The 22,559-nt window shown below is 35.8% G+C and overlaps 1 protein-coding gene and 1 long non-coding RNA gene across 3 annotated transcripts in view; one reads left to right on the top strand and one right to left on the bottom strand.

The window, feature by feature from the left end:
- Positions 1 to 3,304: 3,304 nt before the first annotated feature.
- LOC120582020 (uncharacterized) overlaps positions 3,305 to 22,559 on the top strand; it is a 40,535-nt gene continuing 21,280 nt past the window's right edge. The window contains exon 1 of the long non-coding RNA XR_005647441.1: positions 3,305 to 3,362. This is a non-coding gene — a long non-coding RNA (uncharacterized LOC120582020). The remainder of the gene's footprint in view (positions 3,363 to 22,559) is intronic.
- PIP5K1B (phosphatidylinositol-4-phosphate 5-kinase type 1 beta) overlaps positions 17,184 to 22,559 on the bottom strand; it is a 281,846-nt gene continuing 276,470 nt past the window's right edge. For both annotated transcript variants that reach the window (XM_039836622.1, XM_039836692.1), the window contains one exon: positions 17,184 to 17,645. In XM_039836622.1, coding sequence (XP_039692556.1) covers positions 17,643 to 17,645 — 3 coding nt within the window. In that variant the 3' untranslated portion in view covers positions 17,184 to 17,642. The remainder of the gene's footprint in view (positions 17,646 to 22,559) is intronic.

Below are 22,559 nucleotides of genomic sequence, written 5' to 3'. Positions count from 1 at the left end.
TTTTTTGACTCTAGTTTAGGCATTTCTATACCTCACAAGTCAGATTTGGCTCCAGATCCTTTTGTCCCTTATAATGAATACAAATTCTCAAACTTCTTGTATTTCCTTAATTTTGGAAGTCAGTCTCTGGTGTCATTGCGTGGCCCCTTTTTTTCTCACTGTTTTTATGTAGCTTTCTGTTGTATTAGAGAGTCATCTAATTATTGAGATAATTAGAGTTGGGAGCTCTCATTTCTCAGCTCTTTGCTCTATAGGCTGTGAGGCATTTTGGTACTCCTGCTGGGAAAATGTGGTTAGATTTAAACCAAGGGCACACACCCAAATGCTGTAGGGAACAGGCAAGTACTGTAAATGAGTGGCAGGCCCTATGAAACAGATGGCTGTCTTGGACTGCCTTTTGCTTTCCTGCTTCTGTTAGAGACACAGTGATAAGCACTAGTATTTCAGTTCTCTTCACACTGATATAAAGAAAGCCACAGTGTAAGTAGGAAGATAAGCAGCAACTGTCATCGCCCTGTAGTGGTGATAGTGGGATGAGTGGAGGAGGATTGTGGAGTGCAGAGAAAATGTTTATATCAGGTATGGCTGCAACTCAGCACAGTTGAATAGTGTCCTGTGGGAATGTAGGCCTACTGTGTACAGATATTCCAATGAAAGCCTGAAATCTGGATGATTTTGGGTATATGAAATTGACTAACTTTTAATTATTGGAAAATAACTTCAAAATTTAAATATACTGTACAGGCCACTGTAATACAGGTCACACAAAACATTTATGGGCTCATTCAGTGGTTCTAAACCTTGGCTGTTCATAGGATCACCTGGGGAGCTTTTAAAAGTCCAAGGCACACGTCTGGCCAATTAAATCAGAATCTTAGGAGGCAGGGTGAGTCATGAGTATTTTTTAATGTTCCAGGTGATTCCAATGTGCAGTTAAGACTGAACTGGGCTTGGTGAGCATCAGTTTATGACCGCTGATTGATTGATTGATTAAATGCCAGTTTATTTATTATTTTTAGACCTCTGATTTAATATGGCATATTTTAGCAAAAAAGTTGTGTGTTCTGCTCCACCTGGGGGTCTTTGCTAGTGTTAATTGGCAGGTGTGCTGTATCACCAGATGTCAAGTGCCTTAGATGGACCTCCGAAGGAAAACATCAGTGCTCTGCTATTGTTTCTCTCGAGGACCCCAACTCTTTGTCATGGAATGTGGATTGTTATGTCATGAAAAGGGGTCACTGAGCACCTCATATGCTGTTTTACCTTAAATGGTTACAAAAGCTCCCTACACAGTCCACACTATCAGGATCTAACATCTTGTCCTGTGTGTGATTTCTTATTCAGTCACCCGGCTACTCTGTCTATATGTTATATGATAATGACTAGGTATCATACATGTGCAGTCCCATTGCAACCATGTGACAATACCCAGTTGATAGGTATACGCAAGAAATTACCTTCAAGATCTCAGAAATATTGAGGATGGCAGGCCTCACTAGACACAATTATGGTGGGCAAATGACAGTGTCTGATACTTCTCCCTTCTTCCTCAAATGGTGGTGTTTCCCACAGCCCCATCCTTGACTCTGTTGTCTCTCTTGGATCACATACTTTGGTTAGAATTCTCATACCTCTTAAGTCTGTGCCACCGATTCTTATTCTCTACTGAGTTCCAAACCCATATTTCCAATAATATATTAGACATTTCCATCTGAATGTCTTAGAGGAAACATGGACTCCATGTGATCAGTCCTGAGTTCATTATTGTTTTCAATAAATTTGTTACTCTCTCTTTCCATTCGTTTTGTTTTCAAAAATGGAATTTATTGGAAGGACACATAAAGAAAGAATTGAAAAGCCAGAACTCAGAAAGACAGGAGCCCAGGAAATGTATTGGTTAATAGCCTCAGAAACACGTGGGATGCCTTTTAAGATGCTGTCTTAGTATGACTCATTTATAAATGCCTCCAGAGTCCCCATGTGTTTCTGCTCATGATTCAAATTCCTGAGAGAGATAACTGATTGGCCTACCTTGGGTCATGTGCCCACCCCTGACCTTGACTCAGGTGTGTGTGTGTTGGGGGTAGTCCCTGTGATTGAATCAGATAAAATGTGGTCAGAGCAGTCCCTCAGAGTGCTGTTACCAGGAGGAGGAGGAGAACTTCCAAAATAGGGGAAAAAAGATTTTATAAAAATTCTCCCCTTTTTACTGGTTTAAATATTACGCCAGCATTAAATGTTTACTGGTTTAAATGATATTAACTATTAAGTAGCACATAAGTGAATACATTTGCAAAAAACCAAATAATGAAGAATGTTAAATATTACCTTGTTCCTCCTACTCTCATCCCCAGAGGTAAGTACTACTGGGTTATGGTGTGTTTTTACAGATATTTTTTGTGCTTTCAGGTGTATATGTAAATATATATGTACAAATATACACATTAATGTAACTCTCTTCACACGCAAATGACTTACTGGCATCACTTAATTTATAGGTCTTTATGATTTTAAAACTTAACAGCTCTACCTTATTGCTATTTTACTAAGTAATTCATAGCATTAAGCAGCTCAGAAGTTTATAAAATGAAAAACATGTCCCTTCTTTTAATATACATTTGTCTAATCTAGTGCTATTTCCTAGAGGTAACCGTTAACAGTTTCTTATGTATTAAAAAATAAAAAAATGCTCTTAAATAAACAAGTGGGGCCTATTTCTGTACTGCTTCCTTTTTGTGTCCTGACAACATTACTATGCTGATTATTTTGTGCATTAACCCATGGCTGCAAATATTATGCCAAAATCAGTGGTACCAATGGATGGATGATTGCCAAGATTTTTGTTAAGAAATGTACTTCTTTATAGGTCCTATTAGTGAACTCTTTCTCCATCTTCTAGACTTCCTGACTCCCATAATATTTTCCTCTTTCACATAACAGAGGCCATGCCAATTTTTTAAAATCAACATGTATAAATATCCTTGCTGTTTAAAAATTTGACGTAGAAAGCTGGTATTCAGTGATGTTCCCCATTATTCTGCTAATGGAAATAAACCAGAAGCTGGCTTGTCGAAATCTGGTTATAATAAGTATTTCTCTGGAACAGAACATGCAGTGTTGCATAGGGAGAGAGACATTTGCAGTTTTGTTTGAGTTCTGAGCGTATTCTTCATTCTCATAGAATATTTTGTAGATAGAGAGGAAGGTAGAATTGAATAATATATAGGCATACCTCTTTTTACTGAGCATTGCTTTTTTGTGCTTCACAGATGTTGCGTTTTTTACAAATTGAAGGCAAGACCCTCAACAAGCAAAGATTACAACTCACTTCATTATGGAGGTCTGGAACCAAACCCTCCAAGGTATGCCTTTAAGCCTTCTTATACCATTAGCTACTGAGAAACAACTACATAAGTAGTAAAGAGGAGCATCAGCTGGTGTGAGCAATTTTTGGCTAGGAGGATGACTTGATGGTTTTCTAATGGGCACTCAGGAAGCAAGACTCACTCTCAAGTCTCATTTGGCTCCAGAGCCAAGCTCTAAGAGGACATTGTGTTACTTCAATCTTTTCCAATCAGATAAAAGGGTTTATCTGAATGTAAAGGGATCCGCATTCCCTTAGGCATGTCAAGGACTCCTCTGATCCCCAGACCACGAAGAAAGCATAAAGGAAAATGGAGAGAAATAGTGTAATTACTCTGTGCTGGTTCTGGGACAGCTAAATACTTGACGTTCTGACCTATAAACAAAGCATGGTGATGTTTCTAGTATGCTACGCTCGCTCCAGACCCCTGTGGTTTTTTGGCTTGAACTTCAGGGACTGATGCCATATGAACTTGTCATGTAGTGGCACGTGGCTGCTTCTAAACAGTCCCACTTCCAAGGCATAGAACCACTGCTAAGAGGTTAACTTAGGAGTATTTGCAATTTGTGTATCAATTCTAGTGAATAATCTTGAGATAAGTTAAAGATGAGCAGAATTTTAGCTGACTTACTGTGATCAAAGTGATAAGGAGATCTCTAAGGTTGTTCTGTGGGGAAGACTTAGAATTCCTATCTACCAGGGGACTGCCTTGACCCAAAACACAGGTGATTGACCCCCTGCTATGATCTTCTTGAGAGAATGTGGGTTTCCCTTTTGTGGAAGTTGGGCTCCTCTTGTCATCAACACTAAATCTTTCCTTTTTCCTCTTCCCCTCAATTTGACCCTCTCTGAATATACCAATCCCTGTTTATTGGCCCAACATTAACCATAAGCTCAGAACCAGATCTTGTACACAGTATAAACTTGCTCGACCAACATTTGCTTAGTTGACTATAAAGAATTCACAACCACAGTAGAAAACTTCTAATAGGGAATTCCTCTCCATTTTGTTTGGTTCCAGCCTACAGGGCTGGATAAAAGGGTATTGTGTTTACTTAAAGGGCAAGATGAAGAGAAAATGGGAGGATAAGTGGATGTGTCTGTAGCTAGGTGTTTGAGATGTAGGACACAATCTATTGTATAAAACCGACTGGAGAGGGTAGTTTAGAACTCACAGTGTAAGCGCTGAGTGCATGCCGGCTCTCTTTTCCTGTTGGGTGTTGTTGGACTGACATGGTGGCTTGAGGGAGTGATGGAGGAGGGCCCATTACTTACACACTGACACCTCATAAATTCCTATGGTTTGTTTTTATAATGTACAAATGGAAAGTCAAGATAGACCATATGCTGGGCCATAAAACCAGTCCCAGTAAATTTAAAAGGATTCAAGTCTTATAAAGCATGTTCTTTAATTACAATGGAATTAAATTAAAAATCAACAACAGGAAAATTGTTGAAAAATTCCCAAATATTTGGCAATGAAATAATACACTTAAATAGCCCATGGATCAGAGAAGAAATCAAAAGGGAACTTAGAAAATATTTTGAACTGAATGAAAATGAAACCAAAATATCAGATTAGTGAGATGCCACTAAAACAATATGTAGAAGGAAATTTATAGCACTAAATGCTTGTATTAGAAAAGAAGAAAAATTTCAAATTAATGACCCCAGTTTCCACCTTAAGAAACTTAAGGAGCACATTAAACCCAAAGTAAGCAGAAGAAAGGAAATATGTTCTTTTTAAATGAGATATAATTGACATATAACATGGCATTAGTTTTAGCTGTACAACATAATGGTTTGGTATATGTATATGTTGTGAATTGATTACCACAATAAGTTTAGTTAACATCTGTTACCTCATATAGATAGAATGTTTTTCTTATGAGACTTTTAAGATTTACTTTCTTAGCAGCTTTCAGATATACAATACAGTATTGTTAACTAATCACCATGCTGAACATTACATTCCCAGGACTTACTTATTGTATAACTGGAAGTTTGTACGTTTTGACCACCTTTACCCATTTACTCACACCCCCACTCCCCCACACTCTGCCTCTGGCAAGCACCAATCTGTTCTCTGATTCTGTGAGTTAGATTTTTTTTGATACTACATATAAGTGAGATCATATAGTATTTGTTTTTGCTCTGACTTATTTCACCTGGCATAATGCCCTCAAAGTTTATCCCTGTTGTTGCAGATTGCACAATTTCCTTCTTTTTCATGGCCGAATTATATCTGTGTGTGTGTGTGTGTGTATCACATTTAAAAACCATTCATCCATCAATAGACACTTAGGTTGTTTCCATATCTTGGCTATTGTAAATAATGTTGCCATAACCGTGTGGGTGCTGATATCTTTTTTAAAATATTTTTTTAATATCTTTTTGAAATACTGATTTCATTTCCTTTGGATAAATATCCAAAAGTAGAATTGCTGGATCATATTGGAAGTTCTATTTTTAATTTTTTGAGGAATGTCCACACTGTTTTCCACAGTGGCCATACCAGTGTGCTTTCTCGGCAGCAGTCACAAAGGTCTCCTTTTCTCACATCCTCACAAGCAGTTGTTATCACTTGCCTTTTTGAAATAGCTATTCTAATAGGAATGGGATGGTACCTCTTTGTGATTTCAATTTGCAGTTCCCTGATTAGTGACATCGAGCACCTTTTCATGTCCTGTTAGCCATTTGGATGTCTTCTTTGAAAAAATGTTTATTCATTTCCTCTGCCCATATTTTAATTGCATTATTTATATTTTTGCTGTTGCGCTGTATGATACAATATTTATATATTTATATATTTTGGATGTTAACCCCTTATCTGATACATGGTTTGCGAACATATTTTTTCCACTTTGTAGGTTTTCATTTTGTTGATTGTTTCTTTTGCTGTGCAGAAGCTTTTCAGTTTGATATAGTTCCATATGTTGATTTTTTGTTTCTGCTATTTGTACTTTGGTATTATATCCAGAAAATTATTGTTGAGGACAATGTCAAGGAGATTCTTTCCCATGTTTTTTTTTTTTCCCCCCTAGGAGCTTTATGGTATTAGGGCTTATGTTTAAGTCTTTGATCCATTTTGAGTTAATTTTGTAAGTAGTGTAAAATAGGGTCCAGTTTCATTTTCTGCTTGTGGCTATCTAGTTTTCCCAAAACCCTTTATTGAAGAGACTGTCTTTCCCTATTGGTTGTTTTTAGCATATTTGTCAAATATTAGTTGACTATATATGCATGGATTTAATTCTGGGTGCTCTATTCTGTTCTATGTCTGTTTTTATGTAGTACCATACTGTTTAAGTTACTATAGGTTTATAGTGTAGTTTGAAATCAGGAGGTGCGATGCCTCTGGCTTTGATTTTCTTTCTCATGATAGTTTTGGCTACTAGGAGTCTGTGGTTCCATACAATTTTTAGAATTGTTTTTCTATTTCTGTGAAAAATGCCATTGATATTTTGATAGGAATTGCACTGAGTGTAGATGTCTTTGGGTAGAATTGACATTTTAATATTCTTCCATGAGCATGGGATATTTTTCCATTTGTTTGTGTCATCTTTATTTTCTTTCAACAAAGTTTTTATTTTTGTCGCACAGGTCTTTCACTTCCTTAATTAAATTTATTCCTATATATTTTCCTGTTTTTGATTCATTGCGAATGGGATAATTTTCTTTATTTCTTTTTCAGATGTTTCATAGTCAGTGTATAGAAATGCAACTGATATCTGTATGTTGATTTTATATCTGGCAACTTTACTGAATTCGTTGATTAGTTCCAACAGTTTTTTGGTTGTCTGAGATTTTCTACGTATAAGATCATATCATCTGTGACAATTTTACTTCTTCCTTTCTGATTTAGATGCCTTTTATTTCTTTGTCTCATCTAATTGCTCTGACTAGGACTTCTGATAGTATAAGATTGGTGAGAGTGGGCACCCTTGCCTTGATCTTAGAGGAAAAACTTTCACTGTTGAGTATAATATTAGCTGTGTGTTTGTCCTATATGGCCTTTATTATTTTGTCCTATATGGCCTTTATTATTTTGTTCCTTCTATACCCTATCTGTTGAGGGTTTTGTCATGAAAGGATGTTGTATTTTGTCAAATGCTTTTATCTGCATCTACTGAGATGATCATGTGATTTTTATTTTTAATTTATTGATTTGCATAGGTTAAACCCAGGGATAAATTCTACTTGGTCATAAAGAAGGTGTGCATCCCAGGGATAAATTCCATTTGGTCATAAAAAAGTTGTAATCCTTTTAATGCATTATTGAATTGCTTGCTAATATTTTGTTGAGAATTTTTACATGTATATTCATCAGGGATATTGCTTTATATTTTTCTTGTAGTGTCCTTATTTGGCTTTGGTATCAGGGTAATGCTGGCCTCATAGAATAAGTTTTGAAGTGTTCCCTCTTCATTTTTGGAGGAGAGTTTGAGAAGTATTAGCATTAAATCCTGTTTAAACTTTGGGAGAATTCACCAGTGAAGCTGTCTGGTTCTGAGGTTTTCTGTGTTGGGAGGTTTTTGATTACTGATTTAATGTTTTTACTTATTATTGATCTGTCCAGATATTCTATTTCTTACTGATTCCATCTTGGTAAGTTGTATGTTTCTAGGAATTTATCTATTTTTTTCTAGGTTACCTAATTTGTTGGCATATAATTATTCACAGTAGTCTTTTATGATCCTTTGTATTTCTGCAGTATCAGTTATAATGTCTCCTCTTTCATTTCTAATTTTGAGTCTTCTCTTTATTTCTTAGTTTAGCTAATGTTGAGTCATTTTGTTTAGCTTTTCAAAAAACAGCTCTTAGATTTGTTGATTGTTTTTTCTGTTTTTCTAGTCTCTTTCATTTTTCTGCTGATCTTTATTATTTACTTTCTTCTAACTTTGGGCATAATTTCTTGTTTTAGTTCCTTGAGGTGTAAAATAAGGTTGTTTGAGATCTTTTCCCACCAGTTTTGTGATATATAGCACTGTGTAAGTTGAAGGTATACAACGTAATGATTTGACTTACATATATCATGAAATGATTACCACAATAAGTTTAATTAACATTCATCATCTCATATAATAGAAAAAAAAGAAAAACGATATATATTTTTTTCTTTAGATGAGAGCTCTTCGGATTTACTCTCTTAACAACTTTCATATAAACCATGTAGCAGTTAACTGTGATCATCATGTCATACATCACATCCCTAGCACTTATTTATCTTACACCTGGAAGTTTGTACCTTTTGATTCCCTTCACCTATTTTGATGCCCAAATACCTGCAACTACCAATCTAGTCTCTATATCTATGAGCTTGATTTTTTGTTTGTTTTGATTTTTAGGTTCCACTTAAGTGAGATCATACAGCATTTGTCTTTCTCTGACTTATCTCAGCATAATGCCTTCAAGGCATATCCATGTTGTTGCAAATGGCAAGGTTTCATTCTTTTATTTGGCTGAGCAGTATTCTATTGTATATATATACCACATGTTCCTTATCCATTTATCCATCAGTGAACATTTAGGATGTTTTCATGCCTTGGCTATTGTAAATAATGCTGCAGTGCCCATGGGTGCATATATCTTTTCAAAGATTAGTGTTTTCCTTTACTTTGGACAAATACTCAGAAGTAGAATTGCTGGATCACATGGCAATTCTATTTTTAGTTTTTTGAGGAACTTCCATACCTAAAAAGTTATCACTAAGACCAATGTCAAGGAGCTTACCATCTATGTTTCTTTTAGGAGTTTTATAGTTTCAGGTCTTATATTTAAGTCTAATTCATTTTGATTATTATTTGTGTATGGTATAAGATAGTACTCTAGTTGTATTCTTTTGCATGTGGCTGTTCAGTTTTTCCAGCACACTTATTGAAGGGACTGTTCTGTTCCCATTGTATTCTTTCCTCCCTTGTCATAAATTAATTGACCGTATATATGTGGGTTTATTTCTCGGTTCTCTGTTACCTTTCATTCATCTATGCCAATACCATACTGTTTTGATAACTATAGTTTTGTAATATAGTTTGAAATCAGGAAATGTGATAACTTCAAATTTGTTCTTTCTCAAGATTACTTTGGCTGTTTGGGGTCTTTTGTGATTACATACATATTTTAAGATTGTTTTATTTCTGTAAAATATGTCACTAGAATTTTGGTATTGATTATATTGAATCTGTAGATCAATTGGGTATTATGGACATTTTAACAGTATTTTTCCATGGGCACAAAATATTTTTTCATTTGTTTATGTCTTTTTCATTTTCTTCAATTAATGTCTCACAGTTTTGAATGTACAGGTTTTTTACCTCCTTGATTAAATTTTCTTATATATTTTATTCTTTTTGATGTAATTGTACATTTTTTCTTAATTTTTATTTCTCACAGTTCATTATTAGTGTATAGAAATGCAACCAGTTTTTGTATATTGATTTTTGTATCCTGAAACTTTACCGAATTTATTTATTGCTTCTAACAGTTTTTTAGGTGGAGTCTTTAGGGTTTTCTATATATAATGTTATCTACAAATAGAGGCACTTTTACTTTTTTCTGACTTGGATGCCTTTTATTTATTTTTCTTGCCTGATAGTAAACATCCTTGTCTTGGTACTGATCTTAGAGCAGGGGTCCCCCAATCCCCGGGCTGTGGACCGGTACCGGTCTGTGGCCTGTTAGGAACCGGGCTGCACAGCAGGAGGTGGGCGGCGGGCGAGCAAACAAAGCTTCATCTGTATTTGCAGCTTCTCCCCAGCGCTAGCATCACTGCCTCAGCTCCACCTCAGATCATCAGGCATTAGATTCTCATGGGAGCACTGGTCCCAAAAAGTTGGGGACCACTGTCTTAGAGGAAAAACTTTTGGTTTTTCACCGTTGAGTATGATATTAGCTGTGGGCTTCTTATATATGTCCTTTATTATGTTGAGGTACTTTCCTTCTATATCTAATTTGTTGAAAGTTTTTACCAGGAAAGGATGTTGAATTTTGTTAAATGTTTTTTCTGTGGCTACTGGGAAGATCATGTCATTTTTATCCTTCATTTTATTAATGTGGTGTATCATATTGATTGATTTGTAGATGTTGAACCATTCTCGCATCCCTGGAATAAACCCCACTTGATTATGGTATATGATCCTTTTAATGTATTGTTGAATTTGGTTTGCTAATATTTTGTTGAAGATTTTTGCAATTATGTTTATTAGGAATATTGGTCTGTATTTTCTTTCCTTGTAGAGTCCTTGTTTGTTTTTGGTATCAGGGTAATAATGGTATAGTGAAATCAATTCAGAAGTGTTCACTCCTCTTTTATATGTTGGAAGAGTTTGAGGAGAATGGGTATCAATTCTTCTTTGAACGTTTGGTATAATTAACCAGTGAAGTCATCTGGTTTTGAACTTGTCTGTTGGGAGGTTTTGGTTACTAATTCAGTCTCCTTACTGGTAATTTATCCATTCAGATTTTCTATTTCTTCAAGATTCAGTCTTGGAAGGTTGCATCTTTCTAGGAATTTATTCATTTTTTTCTAGGTTGTCCTATTTGTTAGTGTACAATCATCCTTAGTAGTCTCTTATGATCCTTTGTCTTTCTGTGGTATCCGTTGTAGCATCTCTTTCATTTCTATTTTTATTTTTGACTTCTTTTTTTGGTAAGTCAAGCTAAAAGTTTGTGTATTTTATCTTAAATAGCTTTTAGTTTTATTGATCTCCTCTATTGTCTTTCAGTCTCTATTTCATTTATTTCTACTCTGATCTTTATGTCCTTCCTTCTGCTAACTTTGGGCTTTGCTTTTAATTTTCTAGTTCTATGAGGTATAAAGTTAGGTTGTTTGAGTTATTTTTTTTTTTATTAACATAGGCATTTATTGCTATGAATTCTCTCTTAGAACCACTTTTGCTGCATCTCATAAGTTTGGTATGTTGTATTTTATTTCCATTTTCATTTGTCTCAAGATATTTTTTTGATTTGATTTATTTTTTGACCTATTGGTTGTTTAGGAGCATGTTGTTTAATTGCCACATGTCTGTGAATTTTCCACTTTTCTATTGTAATTGATTTCTAGTTTCACACCATTGTGGCTAGAAAAGATGCTTGATATGATTTCAGTCTTCTTAAAATTATTAAAGCATGTTTTGTGGCATAACGTATGTTCTATGTATACTTGAGAAAAATGTGTATTCTGTTTTTGAATGGAATGATCTGTAAATATTAAGTTCATCTAATCTGATGTGTACTTTAAGTCCAGTGTTTCCTTATTGATTTTCTGTCTGGATGATCTATCCATTGATGAAAGTGGGGTGTTGAAGTTCCTTACTAATATTGTATTGCTGTCTATTTCTGTTAATATTTGCTTTATAGATTTAGCTGCTTCTAAGTAGGGTGCATATATATTTACAAATGTTATATTCTCTTGTTAGATTGATGCCTTTATCATAATGACCTTTTTTGTTTTGTATTGCAATCTTTGTATTAAAGTGTTTTGTCCAATTTAAGTATAACTACCCAGATTTCTTTTGGTTTCCATTTCCATAGAATCTTTTTCTATCCCTTCATTTTCAGTCTCTGTGTCCTTAAAGCTAAAGTTAGTCATATAGTTGGATCTTATTATTGTTATATTTAGTAACTCAGCTACTCTATGCCTTTTGATTGGAGAAATTAGGCAATTTACATTTAAAGTAATTATTGACAGATATGGGCTTAATGAAATTTTGTTAATTGTTTTCCAGCTCTTTCGTATTTCCTTGGTTCCTTTCTTCTTGTTCCCTTTCTTTGTGATTTTCTGTAGTGGTACACTTAGATATATTTATCTTTTGTATATTTATTATGTTTTTATTTGTGGTTACCATAAGGCTTACATAAACATCTTAGAGTTATAATAATTCATTTTAAGGTATGTTTCTAGTCCAAAATTTTTTTAAATTTGTATACAGTAAAACTGAATTTCATTCTTTTGGTGAGCATTTCTATGAGTTTTAACATCTATGTAGTTTTGAGTAACTGCCACCACAATCAGGGTACAGAATAGTTCCATCACTCTCCAAATTTTGTCATGCTGCCCCTTTGTAGTCAATCCCTTCCCCCAACCTCAACCATTGACAATACTGACCTGTTTTCTAGTCCCATCATTTGGCCTTTGCCAGAATGTCATATAAATGGATCCATACAGTAAGTGACTGCTTTTTCACTCAGCACGGTGTCTTTTATATTCATCCATATTGTTGAGTGTATCACTAGTTCTTTCCTTTTAATTGCTGCATAGCATTCCATTGTATGAATGGACCAGTTTGTTTATCCATTTGCCCACTGTGAGACATTAGGGTTGTTTTCAGTTTTTGTCGATAGTTAATAAAGCTGCTATAAGCATCCATGAACAAGTTTTTTATGTACAAGTTTTCAATATTTTAGAATATATACCATGAGTAGAGATGCTTGGTCATATGATAAGGGTGTGCTTAACTTGGTTAAGAAAGTGACAATTGTATCAGAGTGGCATTCCAGAGTGGCACTTTGCATTTTTACCAGCAGAGTATGAGAGTTGCTTTATAGTCTCACCAGCATTTGGTATTGTCAATTTAAAAATTAGCCATTTTAATATAGTGGTATATCATTGTAGTTTTACTTTGCATTGTAGTTTTTTACTAATGATGTTGAGCAGCTTTTTTTGTGCTTGTTTGCCATCTGTATATTTTCTTCGAAGCGTGTATTTGTCCATTTATTTTTCAGTTTTAATGAACTTTTTGGGGAGAATAATTTTAGATTTATAGAAAATTTGCAAAGATAGAACAGAGTTCCTGTATACCCTTTACCTAGTTTCTCTTAAGGCTGAAATAATATAGCTATGATTCATTTGTCAAAATGAAGAGATTAACCTTTGTATAACACTGTTAATTCCAGACTCTATTCAGATTTTGCCAGTTTTTCTGCTAATGTCCTTTTTTTTTTTTGCTGCTCCATGATAAAATCTAGAACATCTAGAGTTAAAATCTTTCCTCATTGTATAAATCCCTTGGGTATCTTCATCTTCTTGGAGAAGTCGTACCCAGAGCCATTCTGCTCCAGTCTGGACTGATTGATTTCTAGATACCCTCTATAGTTGCCATCTTGAGATTTCCCTTTACCTCTATCCTGGGGATTCCCTTCACCTCCCTCTTGTGTTGATCTCTCATTTTCTGGATCTTATGGCTCTTTCATGGCTTTAACTTTCTTGGCTTTCTATCTCATTTTGGTAAAACACATGTTTTTGGATCTTTCAGATAAAGGGAAGATAAAAATGATTTTTGCATAGGTAAATTTATTCTATCCTCACATTCAATTAGTTTTCCTGGGTGTGATTGTTAATTTTATATATCATCTTGGCTAAGGTAGAGCATCTAATTATTTAATCAAATATATTATCTAGGAATTGCTGTAAAAATATTTTGTAGATGTGGGTAAAGTCCATAATCAGTTTAAGTAAAGGAGATTACACTTGATAATGTGGGCGGGCCTCATCCAATCAAGTGAAGGCCTTAACAAAAACTGAAGGTTCCTAGAAAATAAGAAATTCTGTCTCAAGACCGTTTCCAGCCTGCCAAACTGTCCTGTGAATTTCAGTCTTGCCTTCCCTGAAAACTGTATGAGCCAAGTTCTTAAAAATTTGAAGTATCTATGTCTGTGTGTCTCCTATTTCTCTGGAGAAACCTAATAAACAGGGCATAGAATTATAAATTGGAAATAAAATTCTTTCAGAATTTTTAAGTCATAGCTTATTGGTTTCTAGCTTACAATGCTGCCACTGAATAATTTGGTATAATTCTCACCCTTGAGCCCTTTATATAAAATTAGTTTTTACTCCCCCAAATCTTGTAGAATCTTATCATCCCTCGTGGTCTGAAATCGCATGGTCAGGTTCATTTTCATCCATTGTGCTGAACACTCAGAGTACTTTTCAATTTGGAAATACCTGTGCTTTAGTTCTGAGAAGTTTTCTTATTTGTTTGAAGGGTTCCTCACCTCCATCTTCTCTGTTTTCTATTTCAGAAAGTCATATTTAAATATTGGATCAAATGGAATGGTCTTCAAGTTTATAATTTCTTTTATCCCATTTTTAATCTCTTTGGGATATTTCCCCAACCTTATCTTCCAATCAGCCTCTTAGTTTCTAATTTCTGCTATCATACTTTTATTTCCAAGAGCTCTTATGTTTCCTGAATGTAGATTTTTGTAATAGCATCTTGTTTTGTGGATGCCATATTATTTGTTTCTGAAGATGTAATGGTAATTTTTGTTTTTAAGTTCACTTATTATATCCTTGTTTCTCCCAGCAGCAATTTTGTTTGTACATTTCAGTCTCATTTTAGAGAATTTCCTTTGATAGCTTGTGATCCTTGGTTGGTTGTTCATTAGGAGTGGGGACTAAATGCTGAGAGCACTGCAGGGGGTGGAGGGGAGGTGTTGTAGCTGAACTCCATTGTAGGGCACTCTGGCTTAGGCAATTGTTGGGGAATTTCCAATATGTTATGATCTTTAAATTTTCCCCTTTGGTAAGGTAACCATATAATTTGTGGTCCAAAATGGAAGATTTTTGAGAGCCAATACTGTTATATTGCCTGAGTGTCAGGAATAAACTCAGGCTATTCTAGGCAAATTAGGGGATGATCACCTAATTCCTAGGAATGATTTTCCTTCTCAGAAAATTCTTCCACGTCCAGTATGGGTGCTTGAAGTCAAACTGTCTGCATCTGGGAGCTGGGTGGAGGAAGAAGTCTGGGATTCTCATCATTCATCTTTCAATGTGCATGTTTATAGCCCCAAATGGGAAGCTATGTCAATCAGCAATTGAGTAGAAAATTTTGGAATATTTATACAATATTTATACTACTCAGAAATGAAAAAGAATGAGCTTCTATTCACAACAAAATGAATGAATTTCATGTAGTATTGAACAAAAAAATTCGGATAGAGTGTATACTGTATGATTCCATTTATATGATGTTCAAGAATGGGAAAATCTGATAGAAGTCATAATAGTGGTTATTCTGGGGGCATTGATGGGAAGGCATCAATCTCATCAATGACACTGATGGGGAGGAAGCATGAAAGAGTCTGTAGGTTACCCGAAATATTTGATATCTTGCTTGAGGTGCTGGTTACATGGGTGTTTACAGATATAAAAATTCATTGAACTATACAGTTAATAATTGTGCACTCTATTGTATGTAAGTTTGCCACAATTATTTTAAAAAAGTACAAAGTGTTGAGGTTTTCCGAGACCAGTGAGATGACACTACAGGCTGGCCAAAGGTGATGGTGGTTGGGGTAAAGGGTTGGGGATCATAGACAGCTTCATGACACTGAAATAACATTTGAATTAGGTCTTAAAATAATGGTTAACATTTCATGGATCAAGGTCATTGTGAATTTGATGAAAATTACAGTCTTCCTCGTCACGAAAGAAAAATCCCTCAAATACACAAAAGCATATCCTACTTGTGTATATTATTTTGTAGTCCTATTATTATCCATCTGTGGCCCTCCTAGGAATCAGTGGGTCTTGGGCTAAGGACCCCTGCTTGGATAAATGGGTAGGTTTACAAATGGAAGGGCGAAAAGTAGAATTCCAGCTAGGTAAACTCCTGTAGTGAGGGAAAGTATCTGCAAATACAGATGAATACTAGGGCGAGAGAGGCAAAGAATCCTCAGTAACCCCCATGAGTAGAATTACCTGTTGACATGCCAACACAGGATAGATTCCCAGCACCAGCTCTGCAGGCAAAATTACTACTTATGCTGAGTGACCGTGGCTCTAGGCTATATTTACAAAAGTGAATACCACATTTGCTTACAAGATTCAGCTTGCTTTCACTTGAAGTATTTTACACTGAGCATCTTACTCATCAGGAATATCTTTCTGCAGCCTTGGTTATTTTGCTTTCTAATGATTTTTTTCAATGTGTGGTTATATAGCCTCTTAAGCCACTGCTGCTTGGGATATTCATGAGATGGTGTAGATGCATTAATTAAAATATTTGTTGCCCCTTTCTACTGAATCCAATCTATGTGAGAAGTATACTCCTCATGCCTTTGACATCAGGCTTGTCAATATCATTTGCATTGGCCAGTGGAATGTGATAAGTACTGTAAACCACATTTAAGCAGAAGCTTTATGAGCTCCCATTGCTTGGTTCTACTATCAGTTTTTTTCCTTCTACATAAAAGTGGTCTGTTCTACATAGGAGCTGCTCTGGGTTTCCTATTCAGAGATTTTGGGATGTATGTATGTATGCATGTATTCATTTTACCACAGCATAACATGGTACAAGCTGACTAGTACACCAGGACATTTGGGAAAGTCTTGAACAGGTTGAGCAGAACCTGTTGCTGATTCTTTTCTCAGGGCCCAGAGAATTTTCTCTCCCTTTTCATCTGTCATGAGAGTCAGTTAGTTTAGGATTTTAGAATATCTAAAAATGAGGAGTGTTGAAGTTATTTCTTTTTAATTAATGGAAGGAAATACAAAGACCATAAACCATCAGAATTACTGTAGTACCACAATTGAGAACAAAATATTTTATTTCTCTCAATAAAACTATAGTTTACAATAGTATTTACTAAATAAATTATATAATTTCTCTTTTACAAGCAATAAACTAAATCACAAATATTTCAAAGACAACGTATGTACACGACATAAGGCCTTTTATAAATAGCTTTGCTTTTTTCATTTCACTAGTAAACAGTGAAAATATCTTTATAGAAGCTACTTATCTATAAAGTATATGCAGACCTATTGTACTGATCTTTTTATGAAACTAATTTAAACTTTTAATGACATGGGCTATGATTATAATTTTGCAAAAGCAGAATTTATACTTTATTTACCATTTTTGCACGGATGGGTTTTTAAAAAATATATAAGCAGATTATATATGTTGCTTATGTATAATCACTGGATACATGCAAAATGAAATAATGCAAGTGTCAATAGGAAAATAGCACTTTCAAGTCCAAAAAGGTGATTGGCAATGGTAGAGAAAGCAGCTTAAATATAGTTCATGCAGTTCTTCACAGTTCAGCAAGCAACAGCAAATGACAGAATATTGTGGTATTTTTCACATCACATCTGCTGATCAGCCCATGGACCAAGGCTCTGGATATCTCGCAAACTCCTAAGTCCAGTTGATTATTACTCTCTGCGTCGTGGGGTTCAGCTGAATTCCTTTGAGTAATTCTGGAGTGGAGGAACTTCTCCCACGACAGTGTGCATGTCTCACCCATCTGCTTAGGTGGTCACCATTTTCACTTACTGGGAGAAAGAGAAAGAAAGTGGCTGTAAGACTTGGTTTTGGCATTGATTTATAACTGCTCCTCATGAGAAGGAACACAAAGCACATTATTTCTCCCAGTGACTTGTGCCTGGGAAATGTGCAGGTCGAAGTGGAAGTGCATGAGGTTGGGATTCTTCGGCAATGATTAGCACAGCATACGCTTCTCTGGTGGATCTGCAACATGTTAATTACATCAAGGCTTATCACGTTCCTACTAAATAATAGCACTGGTAGGGACTTGGAAGGAAGCAATGCTGGCTAAGACACACTTCTGTCCTTCACGTGCACAGGGCTTTGGGGATGTGCGGTGGTATTTCAGGCCTGTAGCCAATCAGAGCAACTTGAATATGGTTTTGAACTCATGAATGCTGTGTTCAGTTTAAAACACTATCCCTGTGGCCAGGGAGTAAAGTATGTCCAGCAAGTATTTTTCCTAAAATAATAACCATTTAAGGTCAGAGGCAGCTAATTCAACCTGTGAGAGTTGTACTAAAATATATATGGGGAAGCGGTACTATGTTCAGTCTTTAGAGACAGACACTAGGTTAAATCTACTGATTTCCTAATTATTACAGCTGTAGGACATTATGGAAATTACTTAATCTTTGTATCCTATTTGTTTTATCTGTAAAGTAGGGGCAATAAACCCCACTTTATAGGGGGAGTTCTAAGGGGTAAACTTTTCTATGGAGAGATAGTGTGTGTGTACACATATATGTATACACACATATACAATATATAAAACTTACATACATATCATTTAGCACAATGCCTGGCATATGCTAGTGCTCCCAAAATAGTTAAGGAGGTTGGAGCTGGATCAGAGATCATGTGTTCCAACACCTTTATTTGGAAGCTGAAAAAGCTTGACTCCAAAAATTATTAGGAGAAAAACTATGTCAGAAAAAAAGAAAAGAATTTTATTTAAAAATGAGTATTTTATCACATAATTTGAGGTTATTATTTGTAATTTTTATTACCACTTTGTTTAATAGTTTAGATTGTTCCCTCTTATTATTTGTTAGAGATTTGCCTACTTAAATGCACAACATGCTTAAACTGTTATTCAGAAATCATCTTTCAGAAACAGCCTGAGTGTTAGGTGTTGTGAGCTACAGCAGTGGGCAAATGGAAAATTGCCCACATCTTCAGGAGAGATGTCTTTAAGGTGGACTTTATTTAGGCTCAATTTTATAACTTTGATGTGTGATGCGTCAATCAGTGACATAAAACTCACATAGAATGATAAGGCTAACTAGATTTGAGGCCTGCTTTCTTAAAACCAAAAAACAAAAGTAGCTGATGGTTCTGTTCCGCTGGTCCTATAAATCACAAATCGGGTCTGTGTCTGGTCTCTAATGCCAGACTGAGAGGAACATTGACCAATTTGAGTCATGCCTGAGAAGATCCACCAGTAAAGGGCTCCAAATCCAGGACCTCATGGGAATGGCTGAAGACTTGGACTTTTTAGTCTAGAAAGTAAGACGAAGAGATGGGGCATAATAATCATCTCTGAATATCTGAAGGCTATCCATGGGAACAAAGGATTAGATACTAGTTTAGTCCTAGGACACCTGAAAGTGTGACACTGTCATCAACAATATTGGCACAGGTGGCCATGACCCTCAGGTTGGGGGTTGAACTACCATAATGCATGAAGTGAGTAGACAGGTGAAGCTTCACTCCTCCCAGTCTCCCTCCACATCAAACATCCTGATACTCACACTCATGTCCTCCCCCAGCACATGGGCCCAATCTGCCATTTGTTGAGACCCAATGAGTGAAACTAAAGGGCTCCAAGACCAGAACCTGGATAAATGTATGGAAGCCAGGTTTGCTTTAACCTGGAAGTGCTTTCTAACCAGAATAAAGAAATAAGTAGTCACTGAAGGAAAGGCAGTTGCTATCACTGGGAGTGAAGCTGAGGCTGACTGGCCTCTGGATAGAGCCGAGGCAGAAAGCTCTATGTCCTATACCCGGCACCCCAAAAGGCACTTGATACGTGGTGGCCAATGGAGAGGTTGGGAAGTTATGGCTGGGCTGTGTCAAATAATCACAAAGTTCCATTTCAACCACAAGATTCTATTAAATACTGCTTGTAAATTTTCTTGGTAGTTTACATTTATTTTTTTATTTTAGTATAGTTGGTATACAATATTATATTAGTTTTAGGTGTACGGTAGAGTGCTTTGACATTTTTATACCTTACAATGTGACCACCCTGCTAATTCTAGTAATCATCTGTCACTATGTAAACTTGACCACAATATTATGGACTATATTCCCCTTTACTACTTTTTCACTCATCTCCCTCCTCTCTGGGAACCATCCCTTTGGTCTGTTTCTATGAGCTTGTTTTCATTTTGTTTTGTTCATTTGTTTTGGATTTTTAGATTCCATATGTAATTGAAATCATATGGTATTTCTTCCCCTGACTTATTTCACTTAGCATAATACCCTCTAGGCGCATCCATGTTGTCGCAAATGGCAGGATTTCATTGTTTTATTGCCACATAATATTCCATTGTATAGATGCACCTCATCTTCTTTATCTATTCATCTATTGATGCGGATACCTAGGTTGCTTCCACATTTTGGCTATTGTAAATAATGCTGCAGTGAGCACAGGGGTGCATATATCTTTATGAATTAGTGTTTGGATTTCTTCTGATAAATAAAAGAAGTGGAATTTCTGGGTCATATGGTAGATCTATTTTTAGTTTTTTGAGGAATCTTCATGCTGTTTTTGTTAACTTATTGGGGTGACATTGGTTAATAACATAAGTTTCAAAAGTACAATTCTATAATATATCATCTGTATATTGCATTGTGTGCTCACCACCCAAAGTCTAGTCTCCTTCTGTCACCATATATTTGACCCTCTTTACCCTCTTCACCATCCTCGCACCCCTCTTTCCCCATGGCAGCCACCATATTGTTATCTGCATCTGTGAGTTTGTTTTGTTACTTTGTTTTATATCCCAGATATGAAGGAAATCATGTTATTCTTGTCCTTTTCCATCTGACTTATTTCGCTTATTAGCATGATACTCTCAAAGACCCATCCATGTTGTCATAATTGGCAGTATTTCATCCTTTCTTATTGTTGCTGATTAATATTCCATTGTGTATATGTGTACTATATCTTCTTTATCCATTTATTTATTGGTGAACACCTAAGTGCCTTCTATATCTTGGCTATTACTTGTAATGCTGCAGTGAACAAAGGGATGCCTATATCTTTCAAATTAATGTTTGTTTTCTTTGGCTAAATACCCCGAAGTGGAATTATTGGATTGTATGGCAGCCCAATTTTTAATTTTTTGAGGAACCTTCATAATGTTTTCCATGGTGATTGTACTAATTTACTATCCCACCGACAGTGTATGAGGGTTCCTTTTTCTCCACAAATCAACAAATACTTCTTATTTGTTGATTTATTGATAGCCATTCTGACAGGTGTGAGGTGATATTTCATTGTGGTTTCAATTTCCATTTCCCTGATGATTAGTGATGTTGAGCATCATTTCGTATGTCTGTTGGCCATCTATATGTCACCTTTGGAGAAATGTCTATTCAAGTCCTCTGCTCATTTTTAATTGGATTGTTTGTACTTTTGGTGTTAAGTTGTATGAATTCCTTATACATTTTGGATATTAACCCCTTAATGGATGTATCATTTGCGAATATCTTCTCCCATTCAGTAGATTGTCCTTTAGTTTTGTTGGTTTTCTTCGGTGTACAAAAACTTTTTAGTTTGATGTAATCCCATTTGTTTTTTAGTTTTGTCTCCCATGCCCAAGGAGATATATCCAAAAAGATAGAATGATGTCAGAGTTTACTATGTTTTCTTCTAGGAGTTTTATAGTTTCAGGTTTAACATTTAAGTCTTTAATCCATTTTGAGTTTAATCTTGTATATGCTGTAGGAAAGTGGTCCAATTTCATTTTTTTGCATGTATCTGTCCAGTTTTCCCAATGCCACTTACCGAAGGGGCTGCGTTTACCCCATTGCATATCCTTGCCTCCATTGTTGTAGGTTAATGGTATAAGCAAAGATTCGTATCTGGGCTCTCTATTCTAATTCACTGATCTATATATCTGTTTTTATGCCAAAGTACCATACTGCTCTGATGATCCCTTAGGGGTGATGTTCTTTTTTAACTACAGCTACCTCAGGTTTCAGCCCTAGGACCCCATGGAAGCAGGATCTTTTCCTGTCTGGTGTCTAAGCATCATCTCATTTTGGTTTCAAGTAGAAATTGTTTGCCAAAATCCCTCTGAGTAAAGCATTTTTCTCCAGGCTATTGTAGGTAGTAAGTCCCTTATTTCCTTTTCTTATACCAACTCCTGTTTCCATCAGCAATTCCTGAATTATTTCCCCCAGCCTTGCTCTATTTCCTTTCTATTTTTTATTGTCTTATTCTTTTGGCTGATGTTCCTTCTGTCGCTGTGAGAGCATCGACTGGTCCTGCCTCACCACTCATTTTAGTCTAAACTCACAGCATCACCAGTCATGCACATGAAGGCTTCACAATGCTTCACCCTGACTCTGGAGTCCCCTCCATCTCAGGGTCACTAGATTGCCCTGTGTTTGAAATTCAGGGATTTCTGAGGATGCAGCTCTGTGAAATCTTTTTTCTTTTTCCTTTTACCTAAGGCTCTATAGTTACATTTTATTATATTCATATCTACCTCAGATTGGAGGTTACTTTACAAGGCGCAGTCACTTGGGGATAGACCGGAGTGGGAGTTTTCGCCTTTGTCCAGTAGCAGCAGAATCCAAAAGCTCGCCATTTTCTTGGGAAGTGAAACAACTACACACGCTGGTGCTGTAGCAATCAGGACCCGGTGTATGAATGGAGTCAGACTGCACTGCTATGGGATTCCATA

The sequence above is a fragment of the Pteropus medius genome, unplaced genomic scaffold, assembly GCF_902729225.1.
Source record: "Pteropus medius unplaced genomic scaffold, Ma_sr-lr_union100, whole genome shotgun sequence".
Classification (NCBI taxonomy): domain Eukaryota; kingdom Metazoa; phylum Chordata; class Mammalia; order Chiroptera; family Pteropodidae; genus Pteropus; species Pteropus medius.
This window is presented reverse-complemented; position numbering and strand designations above follow the sequence as displayed.